Consider the following 26,553-nt stretch of genomic DNA (forward strand, 5'->3'; position numbering starts at 1 on the left):
GTTTCACCTCACTCTAACTCACATTTGTTTAGTTTGTTAGCAAAATTGGGTTGTTTTGCCTGATTTTGAAAATTTATGGAGAACTACGAAATGGGTATTCCATTTTTATGGATTTATTTGTTAGCAATGGTGAAATTGATAAGTGTTTGAAGTTTCACCGAGCTCTGATTGAGAGAGGGTTCATACCTGACATAATATCTTGTAATAAGATCTTAAATATCCTCTGTAAGGATAATCATATTAAAGTTCTATCTATTGGAAAGAAAAGTTCTATCTATTGGATATTTGGATTCATGTCAATGTGATACAGATGCTATGATGCAATCTCCAGTCTCAATGACTTCATATGGGCCGAACCGGTTCGTTCGGAGAGCTCCCAATCTACGACTCCTGCAAATTCGACAAGATTGATAGAAGAAGTGGTAACCTCAATGCCGAAAAAGATGGAGTTATTCAAGGTTTAGCCATGTTAGTAGTTTTGTCTAAACTGGTTTAATGGTTATTGCAAGTGTTTTATATCTTCAAATATGTTGTATTGGAACTAGGTTTCATGTTGTATTAGAACAAGATTTTGTGGTGTTATCTTATACGTTTGAGTTTTGTTACAACATTTGTATTTGTGGCTTCAAAATTAAGTATACGTTCCAATACAACATATTTGAAATGCTTATTTACTTACCCTAGAGAGAAGACATAACAAGGATTGCATTTGATTTCTAGCAACAGAATCACCAACAAAAGCCAATGATTTCCCTCTTAGAATATCTAAGAATTGATAAGGATTGAATATAGGTAAATCACAACCATCTGGTTTCCATCTCCATTTCATGAAATCAGTATCAGGTCTACCATATCTCATACAGTTTTGATGATTATGAATATGATTACAAGTATTATTTGTATAATATGGTGCATAGAACTCCAATTCAAACTCATCACTTCAACTTACAAAAACAAACATAACCTTTCATAAACCATTGAAAGAAAAATCGATTTCTAGCACATCAAGAAGTTTTAGCTCATAGAACTCCAATTCAAACTCTGATTAGCATGAATACGATTAGCAACTCAAAAACCAAATACAAAATTTGTTACAACCATCACAAAATTAAGTATACGTTCCAACCGTTACTAAATTAAGTTTGTCATCACAACAATTACAAAATTAAACGCATTCTTCTTAGTCCTTTCATCGAAAATGCAATCTTCTTATTCGTCGGTTAAAAAATCAAATTCATCGTCAGGCTCGTCGATCAATTGAAAATGTGTCCTTCCAGCATTAGATTGTCGAACTCCCACATTTGCTGAAAACGGGACATTTGAACCACTTGCAAATTGAGGACGACACACTCCCAACAATAAATCCATGTGAGACTGCACCAAGCGAACATATTAAGATTTCTAAACTAAAGTAAACACAAACAAACTTGGATTTTTTTAACTAAACAAGAAGAAAAGAGTAAGTTAATAAATTACCATCTTAGGTTCCGGTGTAAAAAATATAGTTTGACTACGACGAATCGAACTCTCTTGTGTACTCAACTCGGACTCACATGAAGGCATCTTAAAAGTTCGAATCTATAAAATAAACACAAACATGCTAAGAATTTTAACTAAATAAGATGAAAAGAGGTAAGTTGAGAAATTACCATCATAGGCTCCGGCGTTGAATATACTTGGGGCAAACTCTCTTGTGTCTTCACCTCTGACTCACATGAAGTCATCTTAGAAGATGAAACCTATAAAATAAACACAAACATGATAAGAATTTTAACTAAATAAGATGAAAAGAGGAAAGTTAACAAATTACTATCATAGGTTCCGGCGTTGAACATACTTGGGGCAAACTCTCTTGTGTCTTCACCTCGGGCTCACATGAAGTCATCTTAGAAGATGAAACCTATAAAATAAACACAAATATAATAGGATTTAATATAGTAGACAATGTAAGAAAAATATGAAACATTAATAGAGGTAAGTTAGACAAACACGACTTACTTTTCTCTTTTTGTATGGTTTCTTTTTAAATCCAGTCTCTCTTGGACGACCCTTCGACTTAACTAACACAGGATCATGGATATCTTCACGTGCATTATCCTCACAGTTGACTGTATAACCCGTTTGTCGACTTGTCCCAGAACTAGTTCTATGGACTTCTTTTGAGTTCATCTTCAACTTATATTTCGACATCCATTCTTTCAAATGATTAGTGCTTCTCTCGTCCAAAGATGCCTCATCTTCTATTTCAGTGTAACAAACACAATTCATCATAACGTTTCTGCTCTGGTGTTGTATCGCACCCGCCATAGTTTACATTAACCCGTGTATGAGATCTCTTCACATCCTTCCTCCATCTCCTTAGAATGTATTTCTCTGGTATGACCTTCACATCATTTCTACACAACACCATCAGTGAATGTCGGCATAAAATGCCCTTAGACTCAAACAAAAGACAATTACATTTAATCTCACACTCAGTAGGCTGAAACAACGCCATATATCTAGCCTTACTAAATTCCTTTTTCTCTGAAATTAAATACTCATACTGTGCGTCGTACTCTCTAACATCCACATAGTCACAAGCAAGTTTTCCAGATAGTTCAGAGTGAAAATCTTGAAACTTAGCTAGTGTGTAAATGTCCCTCATCTGTTTTTCTATTTCGAAAGGAGTCACTAAAGGCAAGACAAAATTATAAGACCTAAAGTCTTCTCTTGCCTCTTTCTCAACTTTATCCTTTAAAGCAACGTTGTATTGTTCAACAAAAACTTTTAATAATGTTTTCGCGTTCACATATCCATCAAAAAACGCATTCATTCTCTCACTTCGTTGGGTACTAGACATTCCCGCCCATTTCACAAATATTGGAACCTATCGTTTTCTCTCTCTCTCTATACATATCATTCAACCATCGATTATCCCATAAATTATAATGATCCATCATATATTTCCACTTAGACTCGAACTTTTCGATGCTAACTGTGTCATAAACAATATCATGTAGCGTAGTATTTATCTTCTTGTATTATTTGTAGCTACTTAGTTTCTGACATAGGGGTGTTCGTTGGTTCGGTATCCGGTATTTTGGTGTCATCCGTTACCAAACCACTAATGGTTTGGTTAGTGATGTTTCAAACCGTTACCAAACCGGTCAGAGTTTGGTTCGGTGACTAACCAAACCATCATAAGCGGTTTGGATACTACTGGATACCAAACCATCCATAAAACGCAATTTGTTCTCCATGAAAATCGGTGAATCGAGTTACTTTCTTCATACATTGACGTATAAAATCAAGACAACACTCCTGAAAAACTTGGAGAAACCATCAAACTAACATAATGCATCGAAAAAACATTTGAAACATGAAAGACATGTGTAGGTCTCCCGCCGAAATATTATATAATAGCTAGTAACATTGATGATACATGAATTGTTTTAATCTAATACTAGCTAGTAACATTATATTGTAGTAGTGTTGTTGTTTTGTATGGGTAGTAGTTATTCTTATTTATAGCAACTTGATGAAAGATATGTATTTGTATGAAATTATAGAGATACGATAGATGTATTTTAGAAAAAATTATGTAAATATATAATTATATATATTAATTGAACTTGACTGGTTCGGTTTGGTTTTAATGGTTCCTAAAAAGTGAATCCACTTACCGAACCAAACTAGTTGGTTTTTGGAAATCTACAACCATACCAAACCACTCGTTGTTTGGTTTGGTTTGAAAACCGACTGGACCGGTTTGGATTGGTTTGGTTTGATTGGTTCGGTCTATTTTTGCACACCCCTAGAAAGTTTCTGAGGTATCTTCTTCATTATATGCCAAAGACACCATCACTGTCTTGTGTTAGGGAAAACTTCCTCAATAGCACACCGCATAGCTTGATCTTGATCTGTAATAATACCATCAGGCGCCTTACCATCCATACAATCAAGCCAAGTCCTGAACAACCAACTAAATGTCTCTGTATCTTCATTAGACAATAGACTACAACCCTAAAGAATAGATTGTCCATGATGGTTAATCCTAACAAAAGGAGCAAAAGGAAGGCCATATCTATTTGTTAGGTAGGTTGTATCGAATGTTACAACATCGCCAAATTCTTTGTATGCCTCTCTACTCCTCCTATCTGTCCAAAACACATTACGTAAGCAACCCTCATCGTCTAAATCCATACTAAAAATAAAACCATTGTTCTTCTTCTGCATAGTCAAAAAGTATCGTTGAATAGCTGCAGCATCTCCTTCCCCAAGACGAATTGCTCTTTTCTTTTGTATATAATTTCTGCAATCTCTTTCATTAAATGGGACATTCTCATGTCCACCAGCTGCTACAACATGTTGCTTATAGTTTCGGTTCACTTTAATTCCTGCCATATCACTAATTTCAAGTTGTCTTGCCACACGTGCATTAATCTTTCGATAACATCTGAAGTGGCGAGCTTTTCCGGGGCTAAGAATATGATTGTGCTCTAAAAGAACACTACTAATTTCGTACTTCCCACTCTCATTCAACTTCCCACAAATTTTGGCTAGACGCCCAGTTTTACTAGTAGGTTGTGGTTGAATAGGATTGCTACTTTCTGATTTAGCTGACCCATTTTTTCCACAAGTTAGTGTAATGTATCGAACTACATCTTCCTTTTTTTTTATGATCGTTTGCTTATTGAGAACCCTTCTTTTCTAGCGTAAGAAAGACATACTTCATACATTTCATCAATGGTTTGGAACTCCAAACCAACACTTGGTACAATTATTTCTTTATGTTTGTCACTTTCTTTCTCAGACATTAGCTCAAAATCATCCATATGTTCACTTTCTGAAGATTGCGCCATCTCTGCAAAAGACACTCTATTAAGCAAATATTATCAGATTCTAACTACTTCAACTACTAAAAATTAAAGTTGTATGTAACCAATGAAAAAGTCCAATCCATAATTGAATAGATATACATGGGATCATTTAACTAAAGTGAACTTCTCATAGTTATGTGAAGTTAATATTGGATCGGCCAAAATTATAAAGTAATTATGACAAAGCTAAGTTATTAATAATGAAGTCTAGTAGACTAATCAAACTCAAACAAGATTTTTGCAATAAAGAAATAGTAAGTCGAACGGGGTAAAAAAGATGCCCTAACTACACTATACAAGCTTTGTTCAATAAACCCTAATAAAGAAATAGTTATTTCAGCTGGAGCATTGAAACAATTAGTGGTTTTGGTATATAGTTACTGTTTCTACCATTAACACTCCAATTTGATTGATTTCAATTACCCATTTTCTATTACTATTTGAAACTTTGTAAGCGTTTTCTGTTCCCCTTGAGATCTTGCTATTTGGGTAGTCACTTTTCATTCTTGATGTTTCTCAAATTGGTGTTTTTCGTTTTGAAATTTTGATTTTGAGTGTGTTTTTTATTTGTGATAGACTGTTATGACAAGATACAATAACTTGACTGGAGTGGCTCATAAATGGACTGCTAATTGTTCTTGGTATAGGCTTGGATTACAGAGATGGCTTCTTATGTGAAGTCCATTGACAAAAAACACTTACTAGAAGCTGGTTTAGAAGGGTTTTATGGACCAACTTTATCAGAAAAACAAGACAATCCTGGTTTTCAAGTTTGAAGTGATTTCATTGCTAATAATCAAATCCCTGGAATCGATTTCGCCACTGTTCACCCTAAAACATAAACCAAAATCATTCAATTCCAAATACAAAGGAAAAGTCAATATTCTTGTTCCAACTCCTTCCTAACCCTTTACCACGATTCTACTGTCCTTCTCCAACAAGATTTGGAAGACAATTAGGGTTTTTAAAAACATATCTAGGGTTTTCAAATTCCAGTCTAATGTAAAATAGTTAGAGAGAGAAAGTAAATAAGATAGAAAGAGAGAGTGAGGGAGGGAGAAACACCTAACTAGAGCTTGTGGAAAATGAACAAGATGAAGGTCGGAGCTTGGTGGTGGTGGTGGCGGTGGCAATTTTTGTTCTAACAGAGGGAGGGAGAGAGAAAACCCTACCAAGCCAACAACTATTTTGCCCTAAAATCTGATTTTTGGTAATCTTTATTGGGGTCCTCAAGTATAATTAAGTATAATAGGAGGGACTAAAAACAGATTTCACATTAAATCCAACTCAAACTAACCCACGTCATGATTCCACCTCCCGGTTGGCAAGCCAACTCACCCGGCCGGGTTTCGGCCGGGAAATGAACCGGGAGGTGTATCATTTTTGTTAAACAAAACCAGTAAAGAGCTAAAAGGAAAGAACAGAGAATGAGATGAAAGAGGAAAGTATAGAGGTCGATGAAGAAATATTTCAGAAAGAGAAACTAATGAAGATCGGCTGGATTTGGAGATTCGATTGAAAATGTTCTTAACCGAGTTGGAAAGAGGAGGGAATTTTAGAAACTAAAATCATTATTCTCTCTAGAAATCTTATAGATACAGTAGAGAGAGAAAGTCAGATTCGAATTTGAGATACCAAGAGAGATTTGCTACAAAGATTGGTCGAAATTATTTCTAAAGGAGATTGAGGGATTTGATTAGGCTAGCTGTAGTGAACCAAAAGGGTAGTGGTCTGTTCAGCTGAAATTTTGAATTGGAAATCTCATAAAATATAGTAGAAAAAGATAGCTGGGTTTTCTATAGAGAAGGAAAGAGGACAGAGAAAGATTTGCTTGATATTTTATGAGAGATTAAGAAGGAAAGTAAAGTGATTGAGAAGTGGAAGATTTTATTTACAGAATCGACGGGTTTTGGGGCATTGTTTTAATTCTTCTTCTACTATCTATATAACAGAACAGAGAACAAGGAAGTAGATTATCTCGGATTGGGGGGTCAAATCATCCTCTCTCGAGCTCACCAAACCACAGAAATATCAGAGAAAGAGAGAGAGATAATCTCTCGGCTGGGACCAAAATTACACCATTATCATCTTCATTTTCTACTTCTTCTGTATTCTTTCTTTTTTGTGAAAGAAAAGAGAGATAAATAGAGAGAGAAAGAGTGATTGTAAGAGAGAAGAGGGTATTTGCAGAGTGAGAAAGAGAGAAAACAGAGTTGATATTAAGAAAGATTTGTATTGAAAAATCAGAAGTTTAATCCATTAATGATTCATACTATTACTGTATTTTCCTTCTCTGTCTAATAATTTTAGTGAGAGAAATATTAGAAGAAAGTGAAAAACAGTAAAGAGAGAGAGACTACAGAAAGTTAGAGAGAAAAAACAGTGAGGAAGATGAGAAAATCTGTGGGAAAATAATTTTCCCATAGAGAAATTGTTTCCAGGAAGACGAGAAAATCGAATTCCTTAAGGCGCGTTTGGTTGCAGACGGGAAAATCAGCAGAAGAAACGATTTCCAGCGAGAAAAAGTTAGGTCTTCTCCTTTTTCTCTCCTATTTAGTTTTAATCTTGATCATGATTAGCTAACATTGTTTTTCTAGGGTTTTAGGATGAAACTCATACTTGAACTTTTAGAGACATATTTTTACTTTGTTAATTCTCTTGATTGTGATTCAAAGTTGAAATTGTTTTAATTTGTAGAATTGATTTTCTTTTTATTGTTTATACTTTTAAATTTGATATATCATGCTTAGATTAGATTCTTTGATGATATATGCTTATTGATTGATAAACAATAGTTTAGAGATTTGTTTTTCGAAATAAACAATTACATTGTTATAGATTATTGGGTTTAAACGAAAACATCTTCCGGAATTAAGATAGTTCATTATCTGAAATTCCGAGTTATAAAAAAAGAGGATTGATTAGATAACTATTTGTTTTAAAGGTGATTTTATGTAGTAGATTCCGAAACCCCTAGACTTCTTCCCCCATTTGAGTTCATCTTTTTATTTGTTTTAATATTTTATATATTTTATTTTAAAACCAAAATCAGAACATTTGAAAAATCTTATTACTTCCTAGTTTTAGAATAAGCTTAACTAGTCTCTGAGGAACGAACCGGTCTTACCGGAATTTATTATGACTTGACACCCGTGCACTTGCGGGTGTAGACCTATTTAGGTACTTTTTAGGCCCATCAAGTTTTTGGCGCCGCTGCCGGGGACTATGTTTGAAATTTTTTCTAAACTTGGAAAGTTTTTATTTTTGGTAAGTTTTGACTTTTTGAATACTTTGACTTGCTTTTCAATTTTTGGTGTGTAGAGCACTAAGGAGCTAAAGAGGAGATGCAACAAGGAGGACCTCAAAAGAAGAAATTTACATTTTTTTAATTTTTTGTATTCATCTGCAAAGGTCGTCGCCCGTCTCGAACGGGAGGTAACTTTCTCTAATCACCCACGAATCCCCTGTTAGTGGGTACTTTTTATAAGATCTTCGTAGTGCTTCCTCGATTTTCGTGTTAAAAAAATAAGAAATAAAAAAATAAAAAAAGGAGATGGATAGATCGTGGTCCCAACATGAAGAGGTTGTTGATTTGAAGTCGTCTGACTCGCTTAAGGACGATGAATCATGGTTGATAAATGTGTTAAATGAGACCATTGTCTCGCTTGACTTTGGTGAGGATATAGAATTCTTTAAGGACCCTGAGTACATCGCGATCAAAGAGAGTATAGAAGGTTTATCTAAGCCGACTTCTAGGGAGTGTGAGTCTGATATTAGGGTTTCTCTATTAAAGGAACCCGAAGTACTTGTTTTAGAGACCTCCAATTTAAATCCAGGTGTCGTTGATAGTCCTCTAGATTGCTTTGTATTTTGTCCCTCAAAACCATGTGTAGATTTTGAAGCACTCACTCCCTCTGTCGATCATCCATATGAAGACCCATTCTATCCGATCTGTACTCTCTCTAGTGCGGTCCCAAACTTAACGACCTTATTGTCGTCTAAGTTTGGGGATTGCCCTTCTTACTTGATAGTCTCACTTACACTATCACCGATTCACAAAAATGTGAGACTATCGTTCACCCAAAACTTTGTGTTTTGGGTGGACCCACAGATGTATCGAATATTGGTTTACAGTTAGTTACACTTCTGTCATCCAGTAGGTATAATTTTTTTCCATTTTTCGAATCATCTGTTTCGTCTGGCTGAAGACGTTAAACTTAGCGCTTTCTGGGAGGCAACCCATGCAGAGGACGCTGAATCGGGTAATATCTTTCCCTTCACCCTGTTATTTTTTGCATAGTCTTCAGAACATTGAGGACAATGTTCGGTTTAAGTTTGGGACAGGGGAATGAATTTTTTTGTTAAATCCTTATTTCAAAAATTCAAAAGGGTTCAAAATTTTTCAAAATTTTAAATTTTTGGATTGAAAATGTGAGTCTAGTTATTTTTGCTTGTTAATAGTTATAGAGTCTAGTTGGTTGTACTACACTTTTGCTAAAAGTTTTTCCACGAATTTCGAGTCTTGAGGTTGTCTGTGCACTAGCCATGTGAGTGTTAAATAGGTGAAGAGTTGACTTTTCTGAGAGACTTTAATCGATCATTAGTGGAGACTTAACCTATGTGAGATTCTGAGCCTTTCTTGTTGTTTTGAGTGATCTCTTCTGAGCTAATTCTGAGTAGAATGAAGAGCTACTCAACCTCGCAATATTGAAATGAGAACTCATTTGATCTCTTGAGTTCAAATTTTACAACCACTAGGGATGTCATCAGGAAGCGAACTTTATCTTGTAGTCTGAGAAACTTGAAAACAGTGTCAACTAGAGGAAGATAGGAACCTTATCATTTAGAACCCTGAGAATAAGGCATGAAGCAAAGTGGAGAGAATTATACCCAAGGAAAGTGTTAAGAAAGTATGTTGTGTATTTTGAGTTTTATTACCAGAAGCGTATTGAAAAAAAGAAAAAAAAAAAAAAAAAAAAAAAAAAAAAAGGAAATAGAAAAGGAAAAAAAAAAAGTGTTTGTTTAGTTGTTTTTGTTTATCCCTTGAAGTAGTTCTTGAAGATTTGAAGAAGTCGAGTTCTCAGGAGTTCTAGTCATATCCTCATCAGTGTCTATCGACCTCTAGGAAGCATTATTAGACAGTAGATCAGGTAAGAAGAGTTGGTTAGCTTCCCCATTCCATATCAGTGGTTGTTTCCTTCCTATGAGATCAGTCGTTTACGAAAAATTTAGTCCGTCTTTTGTAATGTGTTGAGTTTGCTTTCATACTCATACTCGCACATTGAGTGAACCATTTCTGAGTGACTTAAATTTTTTAAGTGTATGACCGTGAGGTAGTAGTCGAGGCGAAATGTATTGAGAGGGTAATCAAAGTCTTGTCTGTTCTAAACCGAAATGATATTCATATTGGCTGGTCACGTGCACGTGTTGCGTAACATCATAAACTGAGCACAAAGAGAAAGATACCAAGAGTTTTTTTTAGAAAGATTGGAAGAGATTGGATTGAGAGAGCTGGGTATATTTCGAATTTGGAATGAAGATAGGAAAGATTTCAAGTAGAGATATCTAGAGAGGGAGAGAGATTGATTTGGTTGGCTTTATCTCTTATACAAGAAGACAGAAAACAGAGTGAAGAATTATCTCATCTTTGGGGAGATCCTCCCTTAAGCTAAAACAGAATACATTCAATAGAGGGAGAACCAGAGCATCATCATCTTCTTATCTTTCTTTTCTTTGTATTTCTTTTTGTGAGAGAAAGTAAAAACAATATAGAAAAGAGAGAGAGAGATTTTGTTAGAGAAACAACTTTTAGAGTGAGAAAGAGAGAAAACAGAGTACAGAGAGAGAATTGTAAAGGGAGACAAATTTCTACATATTTTCTTTTTTCTCTTCTTTGTTAAAAGAATTTATTTTGGTGAGAAGAGAGATAGAGAGAGAACAAAACTTCTTAAATCTTTTTGTGAGAGAGAGATTAAAGAAAATGGTTCTTTGAGTTTTCTTTTTGTCCTTGTGAGAGGGACTCTCATCAACATTAATCGACCTTCTTCATCTACATCAATGTTCATCACCATTATCATGGAAGCTTAATATTGGGTGATATCTCTCTTGTCTTCCACTCTTGATTCTTATATTAAAACTCTTTGTAATGAATTTGATAACTATGAGTACCTAAATATCTCAATCTAGGATTTTTAATGAAGTTTTAACGTATGATGTTGATGTTCCTTTCATGTCTATTATCTTAATGTTCTTTAATCGTAGTAATATTAAATTCTAGGTGTTGATATACGAAGATTACTTCACTAACGATGCTTTTGATTTGATGGTTCATGTTTAGATTAAATTCTTTAATGAATCATGCTTATAGATTGATAGTTAGTAGTTGCAACTTTAATATTACGATACTTTGAATTTAGACTTTAGCGTTATTTGGTTTCAATTCGACTATTTTCCGAGGTTTGGTACGATCGGTTACCAAAACTTGAGTGATAAGAAAAGATAAGCATGTTTAGTTCATCACTAATATTTGTTAAAACATATTCTAAAATCCTAGGTCTTCTCCCCCATTTGAGTTCATCTCCCGTTGTTCATTTTAGTATTTTAATTTTATTTTATTTTTCTTTTATCACCAAAACCCAACTTTGAAGAAAAACCGAGTTACTTCCAAGTCTTAGAATAGGTTTGACTTAGTCTCTGAGGAACGAACCGGTCTTACCGGAACTATTACTTGACGCCCGTGCACTTGCGGGTGTAGACCTATTTAGGGTAACCTTTCTAGGCCCATCATCAATTCAATTAACATTTCAACAAATCATAAGTCATTCATCACATCAAATCATGCTTCAAAAGTATCCGAATACAAGAGATAGATAAATATGGTGAATGAATAATAAATGAGAAAAAGATGAAGAGAGAATCTAACTTTTTCGATGTGGTGCGAGGCTAAGATCTACGAAAAATATGAGTATCCAGGTGCATCCTATCTCCCCTTAGTGAAATTCTGGATTCCCTTTAGAATTGCCAAAATGGTGGTCCTCGAGCAAAAACCAGAGTTCCCCGTAGCAATCCCCATCATCTTCTTCATTTATCACGAACCACCATTAAAGACTACTCAAGCTTTCTCTCTCTAGACATTTCTAACCCAAAATCAAATCAAACCACATGAGAAGCTAGCCAATAGGATGGGGAACAAAAGCCCTAAGCTTTCCGGCCAAAAGAGTGACCGGAACCATCCTAACTAGCTCCGGCTAGGTCTCCACATTCCGGACACAAAACTTGAAGATCCAGCCAAAGAGAGGTGTCTCGTGCACGTCTGAGCTGTCCCGAGCAGCTGTCCCGAACCTTTCTCTAGGCCGTCCCGTGCTTTGATGAAGGAATCCCGAGCTGTTGAAGACAAACCCGAAGTGAACCAATGTTGATGCACCATGATGTGGTACTTGAACAATGAAGCAAAACGCTGCCAAAATTTTGCTACTATACACTATAAATGAATCGGTTAGTTAGCTTGGAGAGGAAGGGTCCTCTGTCGGCAAGAGTTCTAATTTGAGACAAGATAATATATACTATCTTGATCTTTCACCTCACCGAATTTTGAGAAAGGTGAGAACAAATTTTTATGTTAACAGCGTATCAAATTCAAGAGCCATAGCATCCATCCATCTTTGATATTCCAAAGCTTGTGCGGCAAGTAGGGACTACTACATGTTCACGCAGATATTTGGTAGGCACGTAAGTGAACCAATAAGCTTGTGCAGATGGTATGATACAAGTGATGAAAGATACTAAATGAGTGGAGAATGGAGTGAGGGGATTATAGAATTCAATGGGTAAGTGCCAAACTTTCTAGCAAATTTGGCATATAGCTTTGTGGGAGTATTGTTGAGGAGATAAATTTTGATTTAGTATTGGTGGGTTTGCGTCAACCTTGTCGTTTCTCACTATCTAAATTCAACTTTACAGGAACCAAATTCACTACGAGACGCGAAGCATAGTGAGTTAGTGACTAAAGAAGACAGAGCAATTTATAAGGCAGATAGGTTGTAGAAGCAGAAGTAAATTATAGTAGTTTTTTTAGAGAGAGTTGAAAATAACATCCGGGATTTAGTAAATGTCTGCCAAAGAAGTCCAAATAAACCCATATTCACCAATATTTAGTACTTTAACAACTACAAAATACATAACACTAAACGTATTTGTTTTTTGTTTTTCATCTTTAACCTCATCACTGCGATTCTTGAAGTTGTATTTTCAAAAATGATAATCGACACATCTGCAATTGGTCCAGCCAACACCAAAAGTCGCATCCCCTCATATGAAGCCCTGCAAATGATACAATGAAGATTGTAACACAACAGGAGGATGGAGTACAAGCATTTTTAGTTAAATTAGATATAAATGGAGTTGCATACCATTTTCGGGCACAAGGTGAACTGTCGATTTGGAATTTCTAGAGTTCTCAAAAGATTTCACCTGTAGATTACCTTTCCTTCGACCGCGAGCACATATAATCTTTTCTTGCTTTCATCTATAGAGTCCATTGTCATTAAACTCCTGAGTTCACATAAAAACTTACTTGTTTCAACAACTGATTAATTTTGCAAAAAAAATTTCAAAATCTATGCACATCAACGTAAACAACAAAAAAAAATTTAAACTTGCTTCTGGTCTTCATTGAGGTTAGCCATAGTTTTTAAGTACTTTTAACACCTAAAGAAGGTACTTTAACATGTTCTAGTAAGGTATACAAATCTTCATTAATCAAACCCAAACCTAATCAAGCTCAAACATACCACAAACAAAAATCAACCTCAAACATTGAAAAACAGTAAACAAAAAATAAAGTCCAACGTTTAACAAGAAATAATAATTCAAAATTGGTGAAATGAGGAGTATGAATCGATAAACAAAGTATGCGCTATGTTTGGTTATAGTTTTTGAAATTTTTAGGTTTTCTTAAACAATCTATTGAGATGAAAATAAGAACTCTACAATGCAATAAACAAGACTTGAAAGAGCAAGGATTACCTCTTATTATGATGAAAATCGACAAGAGAATATAAGAAGTGAATTTGATGGTTTAGGGTTCAGTTGAGGGTAGGGGTGGGAATCGGTCCGGACGGGCGGGCAACGGACACTAACTCAACCGGTCCGGGCGGAACGGACACAAGTCTTAATTGTCCACTCGGACATCCGGACAAAACGGGCAGACATTTCAGATTTTTCTCCAACAAAGTGCCCGTCCGTGACCGTTTTGATAGCCGGACAAACCGAGTATCGGTCGGTCGGGCACCGGTCACTAATTGACAAATAAAGAAATTTTTATTCGAAATTAAAACTGTTTAGTAGGTAAATACAACTTTCTAAACTCTCACTTTATAATTCCAAAAGGTAAATGAATACAAAATTAAAAGATAATCATTGAGATTTTTCACGAATTACCATCAGTTCTATTCTTCTTCTCGTGGATTACGATCGTTGTATTGTGGATTCGAGGGTTACTAATGAAATATTGAGATTTGAAGGAGAAAGAGACTAGAAAAGTAGAGAGGTGAAGACAAGATTAAGAAAAATGATTTGTAGGGTTATATATTTTTACTCTTGAAATCTGAAGGTTGTAGCTAACCCTCCAAATCTAAAGGCTTAAAACCAATCATATAGGCGGGCGGGTATAACGAGTAGGATAAACGGACGGGTATTGCAGGGTTCGGTCGGGCGGACTCGGTCGGATCATTGGGTAAGGACCTGTTCTCGCGTCCGTCAACTTAAGCTCTTTCGGTCGGGCGGGTACTGACTGATTCGGGCCTCAGACGGTCACTGACCCTTCGGACTCGAACGGTCGTGGGCGGGTTCTGGGCCAAAATCCCACCCCTAGTTGAGGGGAAGCACTGGTAGAGAGAAAGCTGTGTGAAATTTTGAAGGGAAATTTTAAAAGGCCCCCCCCCGTTTTTGTTAAAAGGCCTCCCCGCTAAAAGCGCCCCTCATTATAACCCATTTGGTTATAGGGCCCCCTCTACAAAAGAGCACCTCCTTCATCAATATTTGACCTAACGGCAAAGTTAACGCCGTTAGGTCAAACTTAACCCAAGACCAGAGATGTTGACCACGCCACATCATCATCTTCTCCGGTAGGTCGCCGGCCGGCCAAACTTCCGGCCGGCGACCTTCAAATTTTTTTTTTTTTTATTTTTTATTCTCTCTTCTCTCTCTCTCCAAAAAAAAATTTTTTTTTTTTTTTTTAACTCTCTCTCTCTCTCTAGATCTCTAGAGAGAGATCTAGAGAGAGAGAGATCATGGATCTGTTCGCAGACCCCATTAGAGGTCTGCGAACAGACCTTGGTCTGCGAACAGACCTTCAAAGGGTCTGTTCGCAGACCCTTTGAAGGTCTGCGAACAGATTCGTTTTGGATCTGTTCGCAGACCATCAAAGGGTCTGCGAACAGACCCTTTGGAGGTCTGCGAACAGATCCGTTTTGGATCTGTTCGCAGACATAGATATGCTCTCTCTCTCTCTCTCTAGATCTGTAGAGAGAGAGAGAGAGTTAAAAAAAAAAAAAAAATTTTTTTTTTGGAGAGAGAGAGAAGAGAGAGAATAAAAAAAAAAAAAAAAAATTTGAAGCTCGCCGGCCGGAAGTTTGGCCGGCCGGCGATCCTGCCGGAGAAGATGATGATGTGGCGTGGTCAAATGATGTGGCAGAGAGAGAAAATGAGATGGAGGAGAGAAAATGTGGGTGAAATACACCTTTAAAGGGGGTTTTTTTCACCCATTCAAAGAGGAGGGCCCTTTAACCAAGCTAAGTCAAAGGTTTTTTACTAAGTCAACGAAACCATGGGGAGGCCTTTTAACAAAAACGGGGAGGCCTTTTAAAATCTCCCAATTTTGAAAGGTTTTTAAATTTTCATCCTTTATAATCTGGACGGTTGATTAAAATCAACCATCCCGATTTTAAGACCCTATCATTGGCTCGGAAGGACTGAGTAATAATGCTGTTTGGGGCGAAAGCCACACTGTAGCGACCCAATTAAGAGGGGCCACGTGGCTTCGTTTTGCTACTTTTCAAATTTTGCGGAATATCAGTCTAGTCCGCGAAACCAGCGAGTTTATGACTAAGTCCCTCTGCACAAATCAGATCTGGACCGTTGAATCTCTCAATGGTCCAGATCATAAAGGAAAGTGGAGTGAAAAGTAACCAAAGATGAGCGGTGAGTAAATTCCCATAGAACGATTCCTTTCATCATCTCCATGGAATTTGGGATTCCCTAAAACTGGACCAAAATCCTCAAATCAGAAATATGGAAATTCCCTAAAAAAGTATGGAAACCCACCCAAATCAGAAATATGGGAAGTTGCAAAACTGAACCAAAATCCGTAAATTCCCTACAAAAGTAATTTTCTTCCTAACCTAATCCTCAAATCAGAAACCCACCCAAATCTACTATATAAAGGAGTAAAGGGGAAAAAAACTTGGTATTCTTATGGATAGAAACAGAGAGAAAAAAATTGAGGAAAGAAGACGCAGAGAAAGAGAAAGCCATGAAGAAGAGAAAGATGGATAGTGGTAATTATCATACTCCCAACCCTACTAATATTATGTTTCTTGATAATTTAGTATTAGAGATAATGCTAAGACTTCCTATAAAGTCATTGATGCGTTTTAAATCAGTATCTAAACATTGGCAGTACTTTATTCAACACGATTCACACTTTCATGATTTATATTTCACCCGATCCAAGAACAATCCCAAAAACAATCCCATGCTCCTTTTCCGTATATTGGAACATGAAACTTCTTTATCTTCAATGCATCTACGTGAATGTGCAGCAGATAGTGAAACTCATAAGGTTTTAACAAATGACTTGTGTACTTTAAAACCCGTAAATGGTTTGATATGTTTTCGCGAGACGTGCAACCAAAACTCAATTATTCTTTACAATCTTAGCACTAGAGAAGAAAGAAAATTGGGCACACTAGAGGAGGATACAAAGATAATGGAAAGTTTTGAAGAATTTGATTCCCATTCCTTTGAAATGTATGGATTAGGATTTGATCCTATAAGTAAGGTATATAAAGCCATTCGCTTATGGTACGTATACCCTAAAGATGACATTCAGGTTAAGAAGATTAGGTTTTGTGAGGTATTCACTATAGGCAAAGACACTTGTTGGAGAAGAATTGATGTGAGACTACCATGTGATGTTGGCTATTTTGATTATATTTATGCAAATGGTTTTATTTTTTGGAGGCCTTGTGGGCATACATCTTACGACATGTTCAATTTTATATTAGCATTTGATGTTAGAAATGAGACAATCAAGATGATCTCGATTCCTATTCCTCTTGGGAGCGTAGATCATTTGTTAGAGGTGGATGGATGTTTAGCTATTTTAGAGATAGATAGAACACAAAAGATTTTGAAGATGTGGATTCTACGCGAAGAGGAAGACAAGAGTAGTAATTGGATTGAAGAAATTATTCACTTTAATTGGAAAGGAAATGATTGGGTTTTCCAAGTTGAAGCCATTCAAGGGACAAACTTAATTATCATTGGAGTACGACAAGTGATGGCCACATGCGAAATAGATGTTCACCATCATTATGATCGAAAAAAGAAGACATCAGAACTGGTACAAATCCTTGATCCGTGCTCCTCATTCACAAGCTTTATTCCAAGTCTTTTTCCTGTACAAAAGTAACAAGTAACAAAACAAACATTCTTCACTTTGCATCAAATCTTAATTTTGCATTGTAACTCCGAATTCTACTTAAACGTATGGACATTTGTATTTTCTTTGCTTTTATCTCTATAGTTGATTTATATTGCTAAGTGTTTCATGCTTGTTTATTTAGAATTCTGTAAAGTTAATGTAGTTCTCTTCATGAAATTCAAAGATGTAATGTAGTCATAACTGACTACAGAAAAAAGAAGACGTGAATATGAGGAAAAAAAAGATTGATGTTAACATTCATACCCAATAATTTACTAGTTTACTGGTCGAGGTGGTGACGTGAAGAAAGAAAAACAAAACCGTTGTATGTTTGGAAGCACAAGTAACGATTTCAGTTTCACGCAGTGAAACACTTCCAGAAGCAGAAGCAGAAGCTGCCCAGATGACGGAGGTGCTGAGACATGTCAATGTACTAGTCTTTAATCTGTTTTCCTATCCTTTCTTAATCTCTATAGAAATTTACCTTTGTAAGTACTTTGTTCAAATACAATACTTTTTCTTATTCCCCGTTCACAGGAAAGATCACGAAGGCAGATGCCAAAAGTTGATAAAAAGTGTAAGTTGTTTTCCTATATCACTCTTTAATTTTGGACCCTAAAATGTTCATCTTCTATAGATGAGTTCGTACTAAATGAACATTTTAATCTACGTGCATGCCAATTTGGTCAAGTCAAAATAATCAATGCTATTGTTACCCTTTAGAGTCAGTGGGACTGACTTATTTCATCCTAATCCTTCTGAAATTTTTACGGGATCTGAAGAAGTGAACTTTCTTACTTGCTAGGTCGACCTGCAATGTCTCAAGTAGTATAAGTTACTGCGGAAACAGTCAGAAAAGGGTTCTAAGGAAACGGAGTCTATTTATCATTCATAAAAGCCTTCATTATCTCATTATCTTTCTTATAGTGCTATATTTTACATGGATATTGGTATATTTTGATAAATTTGGGTCGTGGTTTATATCTCACATTCCCATCTTCATGCGGTTTTGAACTATGATGTGTTTTGATATACAATTGTTGATCTGCTAGTTCTACGACTAATAATTGAAATCATTAAGTTGTCCACAATAATTAGTTTCTAGAAAGTTATATATTAGATGAATCATAGCATTGAAACCATATCACGCACTCTTATTTAGCTTTCTTTTGATTGTGAAGATCCTTGAGCTAACTTAGTTGTGGGGTTTCCATTCATTACAGTAGTCTCCAATTTGCAATATCTTGCTATTTCCTCAGATTCAAAGAGCAAATAACTCGAGTATTTAGAAGTCTGGATGTCAAGTAATTTTAGTGGCATAAGTTTAATTTTGTAATACCATATGTAGATGAGTGTTCAACTTGATCACACAATGATAAGAAAGAGAATATAAATCATCAAAGACTTGAAATGTCCCTTGATTAAAATATCTAGTCCTATGGAGCAGGGAAACCCACCTATAAGTCGAATAGTTTAGATTTAATTTCATAAATTTTGGTAAATGGTAAAATAGAATGTTTCAATATTTATGCTCTCTAAAGATGATTGATACTAAGTATTCTTAGCCATTATAAATGTTTCAATATTTATGCTCCACCTATGCAAGTTGCATTTTGTAATACCGGTGGATCAACTTCAATAAGGTCACATGGTGAAAATAGTAGATCCAAAGCTCAACGTGTTGCTGCTAGTGATGGTAAGCAATTCGTATATCTAATGAAACATCAGTATGAATCCCAAGAAACAAGACGCTTCATGCAATATCTCTTTCCTTCTCAGGTGTTACTTCAGACGGCCCCACTTCAACTGCACCTAATGAAATGAAGAAAGAAAAAAAATATGTCGAACCTTGGGTAAGAGTTGACCTTGCTCAGCTCCATCTGTTTTTGCTAGTAAAAGTAAATTTTATTGTGATATCTATCTTCTTTGAATACAATACAGGACTACGACAGTAACTACCCAGTGACCCTTCCCATGAGGAGGCCCAACCTGGGTGACCCAGGTAAGCTTTAGTATAGCATTCCCATATTTTACCATATGAGATGTTTTGTTACAAGATCTTTTATTAATCACTAGTTTTCTTTTAGAACTTCTGGACGAGGAAGAATTTGGGGAGGGATCAGTTAACCTGGAGTATGATGAAACAACTATAAATCCAGCTGAAGAGCTAGGCCTGACGCCTGACGGTAAGTTATCTGATAAATACCATACCATCTAGGAGAACACAAAAGACAGTATTAGAAAATGTCAAGTAGGAATGTAGGAGAAAGCTGAGGATTCGTGGTTGTTCTTTTAACTTTATTTGGGACGGCAATATCTTAGATTTGATCTGGCTTAAGGTCTACGACAAGAACACTGTAACAGTTGTCATATTCTTAGATATTAGCAAGGTTTGAAACAATTCTTAATAAGAACTAATTGTCCGGGACTCCCGCTTTAGCTTTTACATTATACAGTCAGGCAGGGTTTTTTATACTTAATTGATGGTGTTGGCAGAAGGAAAGTGGAGAAACAGACATGTTCTTTCTTCAGCTACCTGTTTCCCTACCTTTTGTTAAACGTCAGGCTAGTGCCAAGGGGAAAGAGACATCTAGAAGTAGCAGCTCACCACCATCCCAAAATATAGCTCCTCCAGGAAAAGGTTTGAATGAGTTGCCGCAGGGGTATCTGGGAAAAATGCTAGTATACAAGAGCGGAGCCATCAAACTGAAGCTCGGGGAAATCCTTTACGATGTAAGTACATACATTCATGACATCATACCTTTACCGTGTTGTAGATACAGGCAAATTGACTGATGATTATGGCATTTGGCGGACCTCTTACCTAGTAAGCCATCTTGAGTTTTCTTCTAAGAAATCCTTATTTCCCATTAGTCAAATTTTAACCTTGATATGTTCATGATATCTGTTATAACAAATCACCAAAACTAGAGAAGAGATGATAAGAGTCAGTCGTAGAAGAACACAAGTGATTACGTGGTTTAATCGTGCAAACCTACTCCACTGTGCAAATTGCACGATGATTTTTCTGTGAATGAAGAACAAGAGTATGTAGACTTCTCAAAAGCTTTTTCTGCTTCCTCTGTTTCCCCAAAACCCAAAGAACACAGTGCCCCCCCCCCCCCCCCTACATCGATAACTGCTAAGATTAGGATAACAAATTTTTTTAGGTTCTAGAAGTAACCTTCTCTTTCTTATGCGATGGAGGAGTGGAAGACTCTAGCTGCATGGTCTGGTAGAGGTTTTAGATATTAGTAGTTGCTAAATCAATCAATCAGATCACTAAGTTCTTGTTGAGGACGTTTAAGTTGTGCTATTTTATTTTTCGGATTCGTTTTGCTCGATAATGAAGTACAAATTAGCCAAGTCCTTGATTAAGCTGAACAAATAAACAACTCTTAGGTGGTGTTTCTTTTTCTTTTGCCTGCATCTGGCTCTTCGGGATCTGAATAGTGTGACTCAATGTACCCAAAATCAACCTAAGTTAGCCATTTTTATATGAGTCGGACAGAATATAACACTCTATTATGACTCAAGTCAATCATCAAGTCAGAATTCAGATCTAACTTGAACAAAGACAGCCATTTAGACAGAGTCCGGTAGAAAACAAACACTTCACTTTATGACTAAACTCTATTCAGACCTCAAGTCAGATTTCAAATCTGATTCAGAAAAAAATACTAATCATTTTCTTGTCTAACTGCACGCAGGTCTCCCCTGGTACAAATTGTGCGTTTCCCCAAGATGTTGCAGCCATAAACACAAAAGAGAAAAGTTGTTATGTGCTTGGAAAGCTCAAAAAGCGTGCCATTATAACCTAGGATATCAATTCCCTCCTAAGTAGTTCGATCAACTTGGGTTAATGTTCTTGAACCCAGGAGGTAAATCATTTGTTAATTTTGTTGTTGATGAATCTCAAGTATAGAGCAGGTTGATAAACCTTGTAATGTTGTTCGATCAATAGAGCAGGTAAATCATATGTACTTAAAACATGTACTGACTGAACAGGTAAGAAACATACAACTGTGATTAGGGTTCTAATTGTTGTCTGTGATTAGGGTTCTAATTGTTGTCTGTGATTAAAGTAGTTCATCTCGACTTCGACTCAAGGAAGATTTTGCTGATTTTGAGTCCGTTTGAGCCAAACATACAAGACTATTAAATCAACACTTTTTCCGTTCTTTGTAGTGATATACATTTTCTTGATTTCTCCGATTATGATCAATTTATGAAGTTGCTTATCGTTCTAACATTTATTGGTGAGTGGCTTATTAATATCTATCCAGTTCGGCTCGATAATCATGAATTTCTATTGGGTAATTGGCTTATTCTATAAATGAGTCAGCCAGTCAGGTAAAATGAAAAACATCAATCAAATAGGTGAAGCATATCGACTGCAAACATCGACCCGGATGTTGAACAAAGGCCCACTAGGCCTGTCAAAACTGCAGATATAAGTGAAGCACTCTCGCTTAAACCAATTGTTCGAAACAATATCGTTGCGTAAAATGCAATGACATTGATTCCTGTTACTTGTTGGAAAAATGGAATTGCAATTGACATTACTAGTTGAGGCCTATATTTTTTCTCCAAGATTTTTCTAAGTGGGTTCGTGTTATTTCGTAACGTCTTTTCATGCCCCTTTTTGTGTCCAATAAGGCTATTTGGAGTTTCAGGAAGAAAAATGGAACCAAGAGTTAAGACCAAGGCCTGGAACTGCAGCCATGGCAAGTGAAATTCTCCAGCCAAAACCACTTTTGATTTTTCGCTGCCGAAAGATATGAGATTGGCTGATAAAACTCCAATGCCAACACTAAATTGGAAGTCAATGCTAATTGCTCCTCTGTATCTAGGTGGTGCCATTTCTGATAGATATAGTGGGACTGCCTGATGAAACGAACAAGAAGGAAAGAACATAAAATGGATAAGTGAAGGAAATGACAAAATCAATAGAAAAACAAGGGTAGAACTTGCAAAGAAATTATCGGAGAACCAATGATGAACGGAGTCCACAAACGAAACTGTCAGTTTTAGGAGTCATTCTGTTAACTTATACGAACTTAGAGGTTAAAGTGTTGATTGTGCAAAAGCGATGGACTAAATAGTCGCCCTGTGGTTGAAGCCTTAATAAAAGCGAGGTCTTGTTTCAAGAAAATTGGTACGGAAGATGCCAAGATCTTTTGTGGTAATCAAATCTGAGTCAATTTGAGTCAGACATACCTGATTAGCGAATCCAACACCAACACCAAGTACTAGTCGGCCGAATATGAGCATATAAATATTAAGGGCCGCGGCACCAAGGGCGGTACCAAGGAGGAAAGCAACACCACCAATGAGTATAGAAGGCTTACGACCAAAAACTCTTGTGACAGATGATGCGAAAAATGAAGCAACAAGTCCAGCAATGTACAGAGAAGATGTGAATAATGTCAAGAGTTGACTATCAAATTTGCAGTAGTTGCTTATTTTCTTATCCTCTTTCATTCTCTTGTATACCTCTAGGAAGAATTTCTTCAAAAATGGCTCCATTGATGTCACTCCACCTACCATTAGGGTTACTCACATTTTAGTGTGGAAACATGTAAACAAATTCCCAAAGTGTCTGAAACCTGTCTAATTGGTGTTTTTAGAGTTCTCCATATATTTGAAATTGTGTAAAGTGAAATTATAGATCTTTACTTCACATATACACACATGCATTTCAGTACTTGACATGCACCCCCACTATTATATGAATATTAGGGCTACACCCCCACTTTTTGAAAACTTTTGATATACACCCCCACCTGGACGGAAACCGTCAACCCAGAGTTAAGTTGGGTGTGTGTGAAACACACGCGCCAACCATGACGATTTTACCCTTTTGTAGTTGTTGAAATATTTTGAGCGATTTTGACATACCACTATTGTATGAATTTTTGGACTACACCCCCATTTTTTAAAAAAACAAAATTTTTCAATTTGCCCTCCAACGATCATCTTTTACCTCTTTTCTTACAAACTTATTTATCTTAGACAAGCTAAAAGATCAAAGCGAAAGAACTTATTTATCTTATATGTCAAATAAGATAAATAAGTTCCGCCCATATAAGATAAATAAGTTCTTTCGCTTGATATCCCAAATAGTTCCTCCCATCTTTTCTATAGTTTGATATCTCAAATAGTTCTTTCACTTTGACCTTTTAGCTTGTCTAAGATAAATAAATTTATAAGACAAAAGGTAAAAGATGATCGTTGGAGGGCAAATTGAAAAATTATGTTTTTTCAAAAAAATGGGGGTGTAGTCCAAAAATTCATATAATAGTGGGGGTTTATGTCAAAATCGCTCAAAATATTTCAACAACTACAAAGGGTAAAATTGTCATGGTTGGCGCGTGTGTTTCGCACACACCCAACTTACCTCTGAGTTGACGGTTTCCGTCCAGGTGGGGGTGTATATCAAAAGTTTTGAAAAAGTGGGGGTGTAGTCCTAATATTCATATAATAGTGGGGGTGTATGTCAAATTCCCCCTATATTTTATGAGGCGTAAAGATAGTAGATGAATATTACGGGACAAAAAAAAAAAAAAATCCAATTTTGTCTCACAAAATGAAGATGCTCCATAAGTCAAATTTTGTTTACCAAAGTCTTTATGTGTCGGAGACTTTTCTTTATGCCCAAAGCCACGACCTCCAATATTTTGTGAGTATTTGTTCAACGTCGTCTTTTCAGTATAATAATGATTTAATTTACCAAAATTTCAGTTAAAAGGGATGTGAGATTTTATGGGCAATGCCCAAAGTTGTTGAAGACAATCTCGATAAAGACAATCTCATAAATGATTGAGACAATGATCTTGAGGGCAATGCCCACCTAACTTCTTCTCCGGCTGGAGAGTCACCGACAGGCGTCGACCTTAACTTAAAAAAACTCTTTCGTCTTTTTTTTTTCTTCCTTCTTTTTCTCTTTCCCTCTCCACTCGTTTCAACAACGGGAGGACAAAAGAATGAGAAATATTTTTTCTTTCTTTGAGTTAAGGTCATGGGTCGGAAGTTGTTGACTGGCGACATTCCGTCGGAGAAGTAGGAACATGGACATCGCCTCTAACCAAACTTGGTCAAGTTGTTTTTACCAAGTCTTGTGTGAAAAACACACTGCCTTAAACAACTGAGTATTGTCTATAAAACTTCCCAAAAAGGATCAGGTCAAACTTTGAATTTGAGGTGATGTTATGTATGGCACGAATTGTATGTTTACACTTTACATTCACTTGTTATGCTGAAAGTCTGAAAGGGTTCTCTAAAGGCACTCCTTCCTTTTGCTTTTAGCCCTTCTCTCTCTTGACACTTCCCTAAACTCCAGATTGAGCAGTCCAAAACCCATGGATTTGGGCAGTCTGGGGCACTCAGACCGGGCCTAATCTATGTTGTTCAAACCCAACACAGATTATAGGCTCAGTCCGAACTCCCTCAGACTGCTCCAATCCATGAGGCGCTAAGAGAGAGGGAGACCCAAGAGTAAAAACAAGGGGCTCCGATATACCCATCCATGCTGAAAATGTTGGTGGGTTCGGTACTATGGTTACAACTGATACAACCCGACTGGACCTAACCCTAGCCGCTATTGAGCCAACACTTCCAACCCCTGCAATTTCAATATTTGGAAGCACACATAGAGAATTTGTATAGTAGGTTAACTGCAAATTGTCTAGTCATGAATTTGTATAGTAGGTTCAACAAAAAAAAAAAAACAGGCCAAGGATACACATCTCTAATAAAATAAAGTATTTAATGAGCGATCCACAACTAGTAACAGTTTCCTTATTAAGTCCTTACTAGAGTATTAACAGTACACACCTGAAATTCCTATGTCATAACCAAAGAGAAGACCTCCCATCGCAACCATCATACAAGATAAAACACAAATCTTGTCACCCTCCCATTGTATTTCCTTCCTACTTCGGCTGATGCTCCCACTTCCAACACTCCAACAGCCATGATTGATGAGAGTGAGAGAGAGAGAGAGCTGGAGAGAGAGATTGATGAGAAGAGAAACTTTTGGAGAGATATTGATGAGAAAAAGAAGATAATTGAAGGTTATTGGTGACATTGAGTAGTCTTAGGATGGAGACAGGGGAGGATCGTTTTTGCAGCTTCAAACTCAAGCTGCAAAAAAAAAAAAGAGAATCTATACTTGATGATATAGATTTGATTCCTCAAAACGATTACTTATTCTTGAGTTTGGAATTTTCGATGGAGTATATTACTGAAACATGCTCATACCAAAATTATTTGAACCTGACAAGTGAAAGTGCACCTTTTGTGAAGTAGAGAACAAAGTAGAGCACTATAAGGGGATAAATGTAGTAAGTCATATCAATGTCTTCTAAAGAAGGTACAAGTGAGTAGTCATGTTATCTCCAAACTTAATGTAATTATAATTATCATTTCTACTTTATATTTGCTACTCTCGTAACATTATAGAAATAGGGTACGGGCTATACCCTAGTAATAAAACAAAAGGGATTTTATGTTGACTGAGATAATTATGGAAGCAGGGCATGTGCTATACCCTAGTAATAAAACAAACGGAAATGCTGTATGAAGCGAATCGATAAATGATGCGCCCAAAAAGGTGCGAACCCAAGTGGAGGTATCAAGTAGTAACCCGATAAAGTCAGGGTCGATCCAAGGATAAGAAAGTGATTCGAATAATGAAGGGTCTTATCCACCCGTTTAGGTATCACAAGTAAACTTAGGCAAAAACGAAAAGAGACAAAGGTAAACGGGGTTTTTTTTTTATAATGGAGTAAGCCACAAAGAAGAAGGCAAATAAAACTAAACTAAAAAAATCTAAGTAAGCGACCGAGAGAGATACGAGAGAAGAGTCGGAGGGACAAGAGTCGAGACGGGTAAGAGTCGATTCGGGCAAAAGTCGGTTGAGAGGAATACTCCGATCCACAAGATCGAAAGTGACAAATACTAAGTATCTATTCGCATGAAAAGTTT

At 36.4% G+C, this 26,553-nt stretch overlaps 1 protein-coding gene and 2 pseudogenes across 7 annotated transcripts; 1 reads left to right on the forward strand and 2 right to left on the reverse strand.

Moving 5' to 3' along the window:
* Positions 1-2,245: 2,245 nt before the first annotated feature.
* Positions 2,246-4,844, reverse strand: LOC147537430 (protein FAR1-RELATED SEQUENCE 5-like; annotated as a pseudogene).
* An 11,206-nt stretch (positions 4,845-16,050) lies between these two features.
* Positions 16,051-21,777, forward strand: LOC147537431 (putative F-box protein At4g38870). Of its 6 annotated transcripts, none has more exons than XM_086641669.1 (9): positions 16,096-17,484; positions 17,932-17,995; positions 18,103-18,142; positions 19,172-19,261; positions 19,345-19,418; positions 19,507-19,567; positions 19,653-19,751; positions 20,062-20,298; positions 21,276-21,777. In XM_086641669.1, the coding sequence occupies exons 1-8, from the start codon at positions 17,441-17,443 to the stop codon at positions 20,121-20,123; spliced, it is 534 nt and encodes a 177-aa protein (XP_086497795.1). In that variant the 5' UTR covers positions 16,096-17,440; the 3' UTR covers positions 20,124-20,298; positions 21,276-21,777. The 6 variants fall into 6 exon arrangements, with proteins under 6 accessions (XP_086497797.1, XP_086497792.1, XP_086497794.1 ...); XM_086641670.1 differs by having other exon boundaries at positions 16,312-16,417; positions 19,653-19,743; XM_086641671.1 differs by lacking the exon at positions 19,172-19,261 and having other exon boundaries at positions 16,051-17,484; positions 19,653-19,743.
* Positions 21,778-21,813: 36 nt separating this feature from the next.
* On the reverse strand, positions 21,814-25,667 carry LOC147537432 (hexose carrier protein HEX6-like; annotated as a pseudogene). Its single transcript, XR_015225607.1, has 3 exons — positions 25,402-25,667; positions 22,786-23,108; positions 21,814-22,452 (listed from the first exon to the last, which is right to left on the reverse strand). The product of XR_015225607.1 is annotated as a hexose carrier protein HEX6-like (transcript).
* Between the last annotated feature and the right edge of the window lie 886 nt (positions 25,668-26,553).

The sequence above is a fragment of the Eschscholzia californica genome, unplaced genomic scaffold, assembly GCF_041429995.1.
Source record: "Eschscholzia californica isolate CP2 unplaced genomic scaffold, dmEscCali1.0.p SCAF_5, whole genome shotgun sequence".
Lineage (NCBI taxonomy): Eukaryota > Viridiplantae > Streptophyta > Magnoliopsida > Ranunculales > Papaveraceae > Eschscholzia > Eschscholzia californica.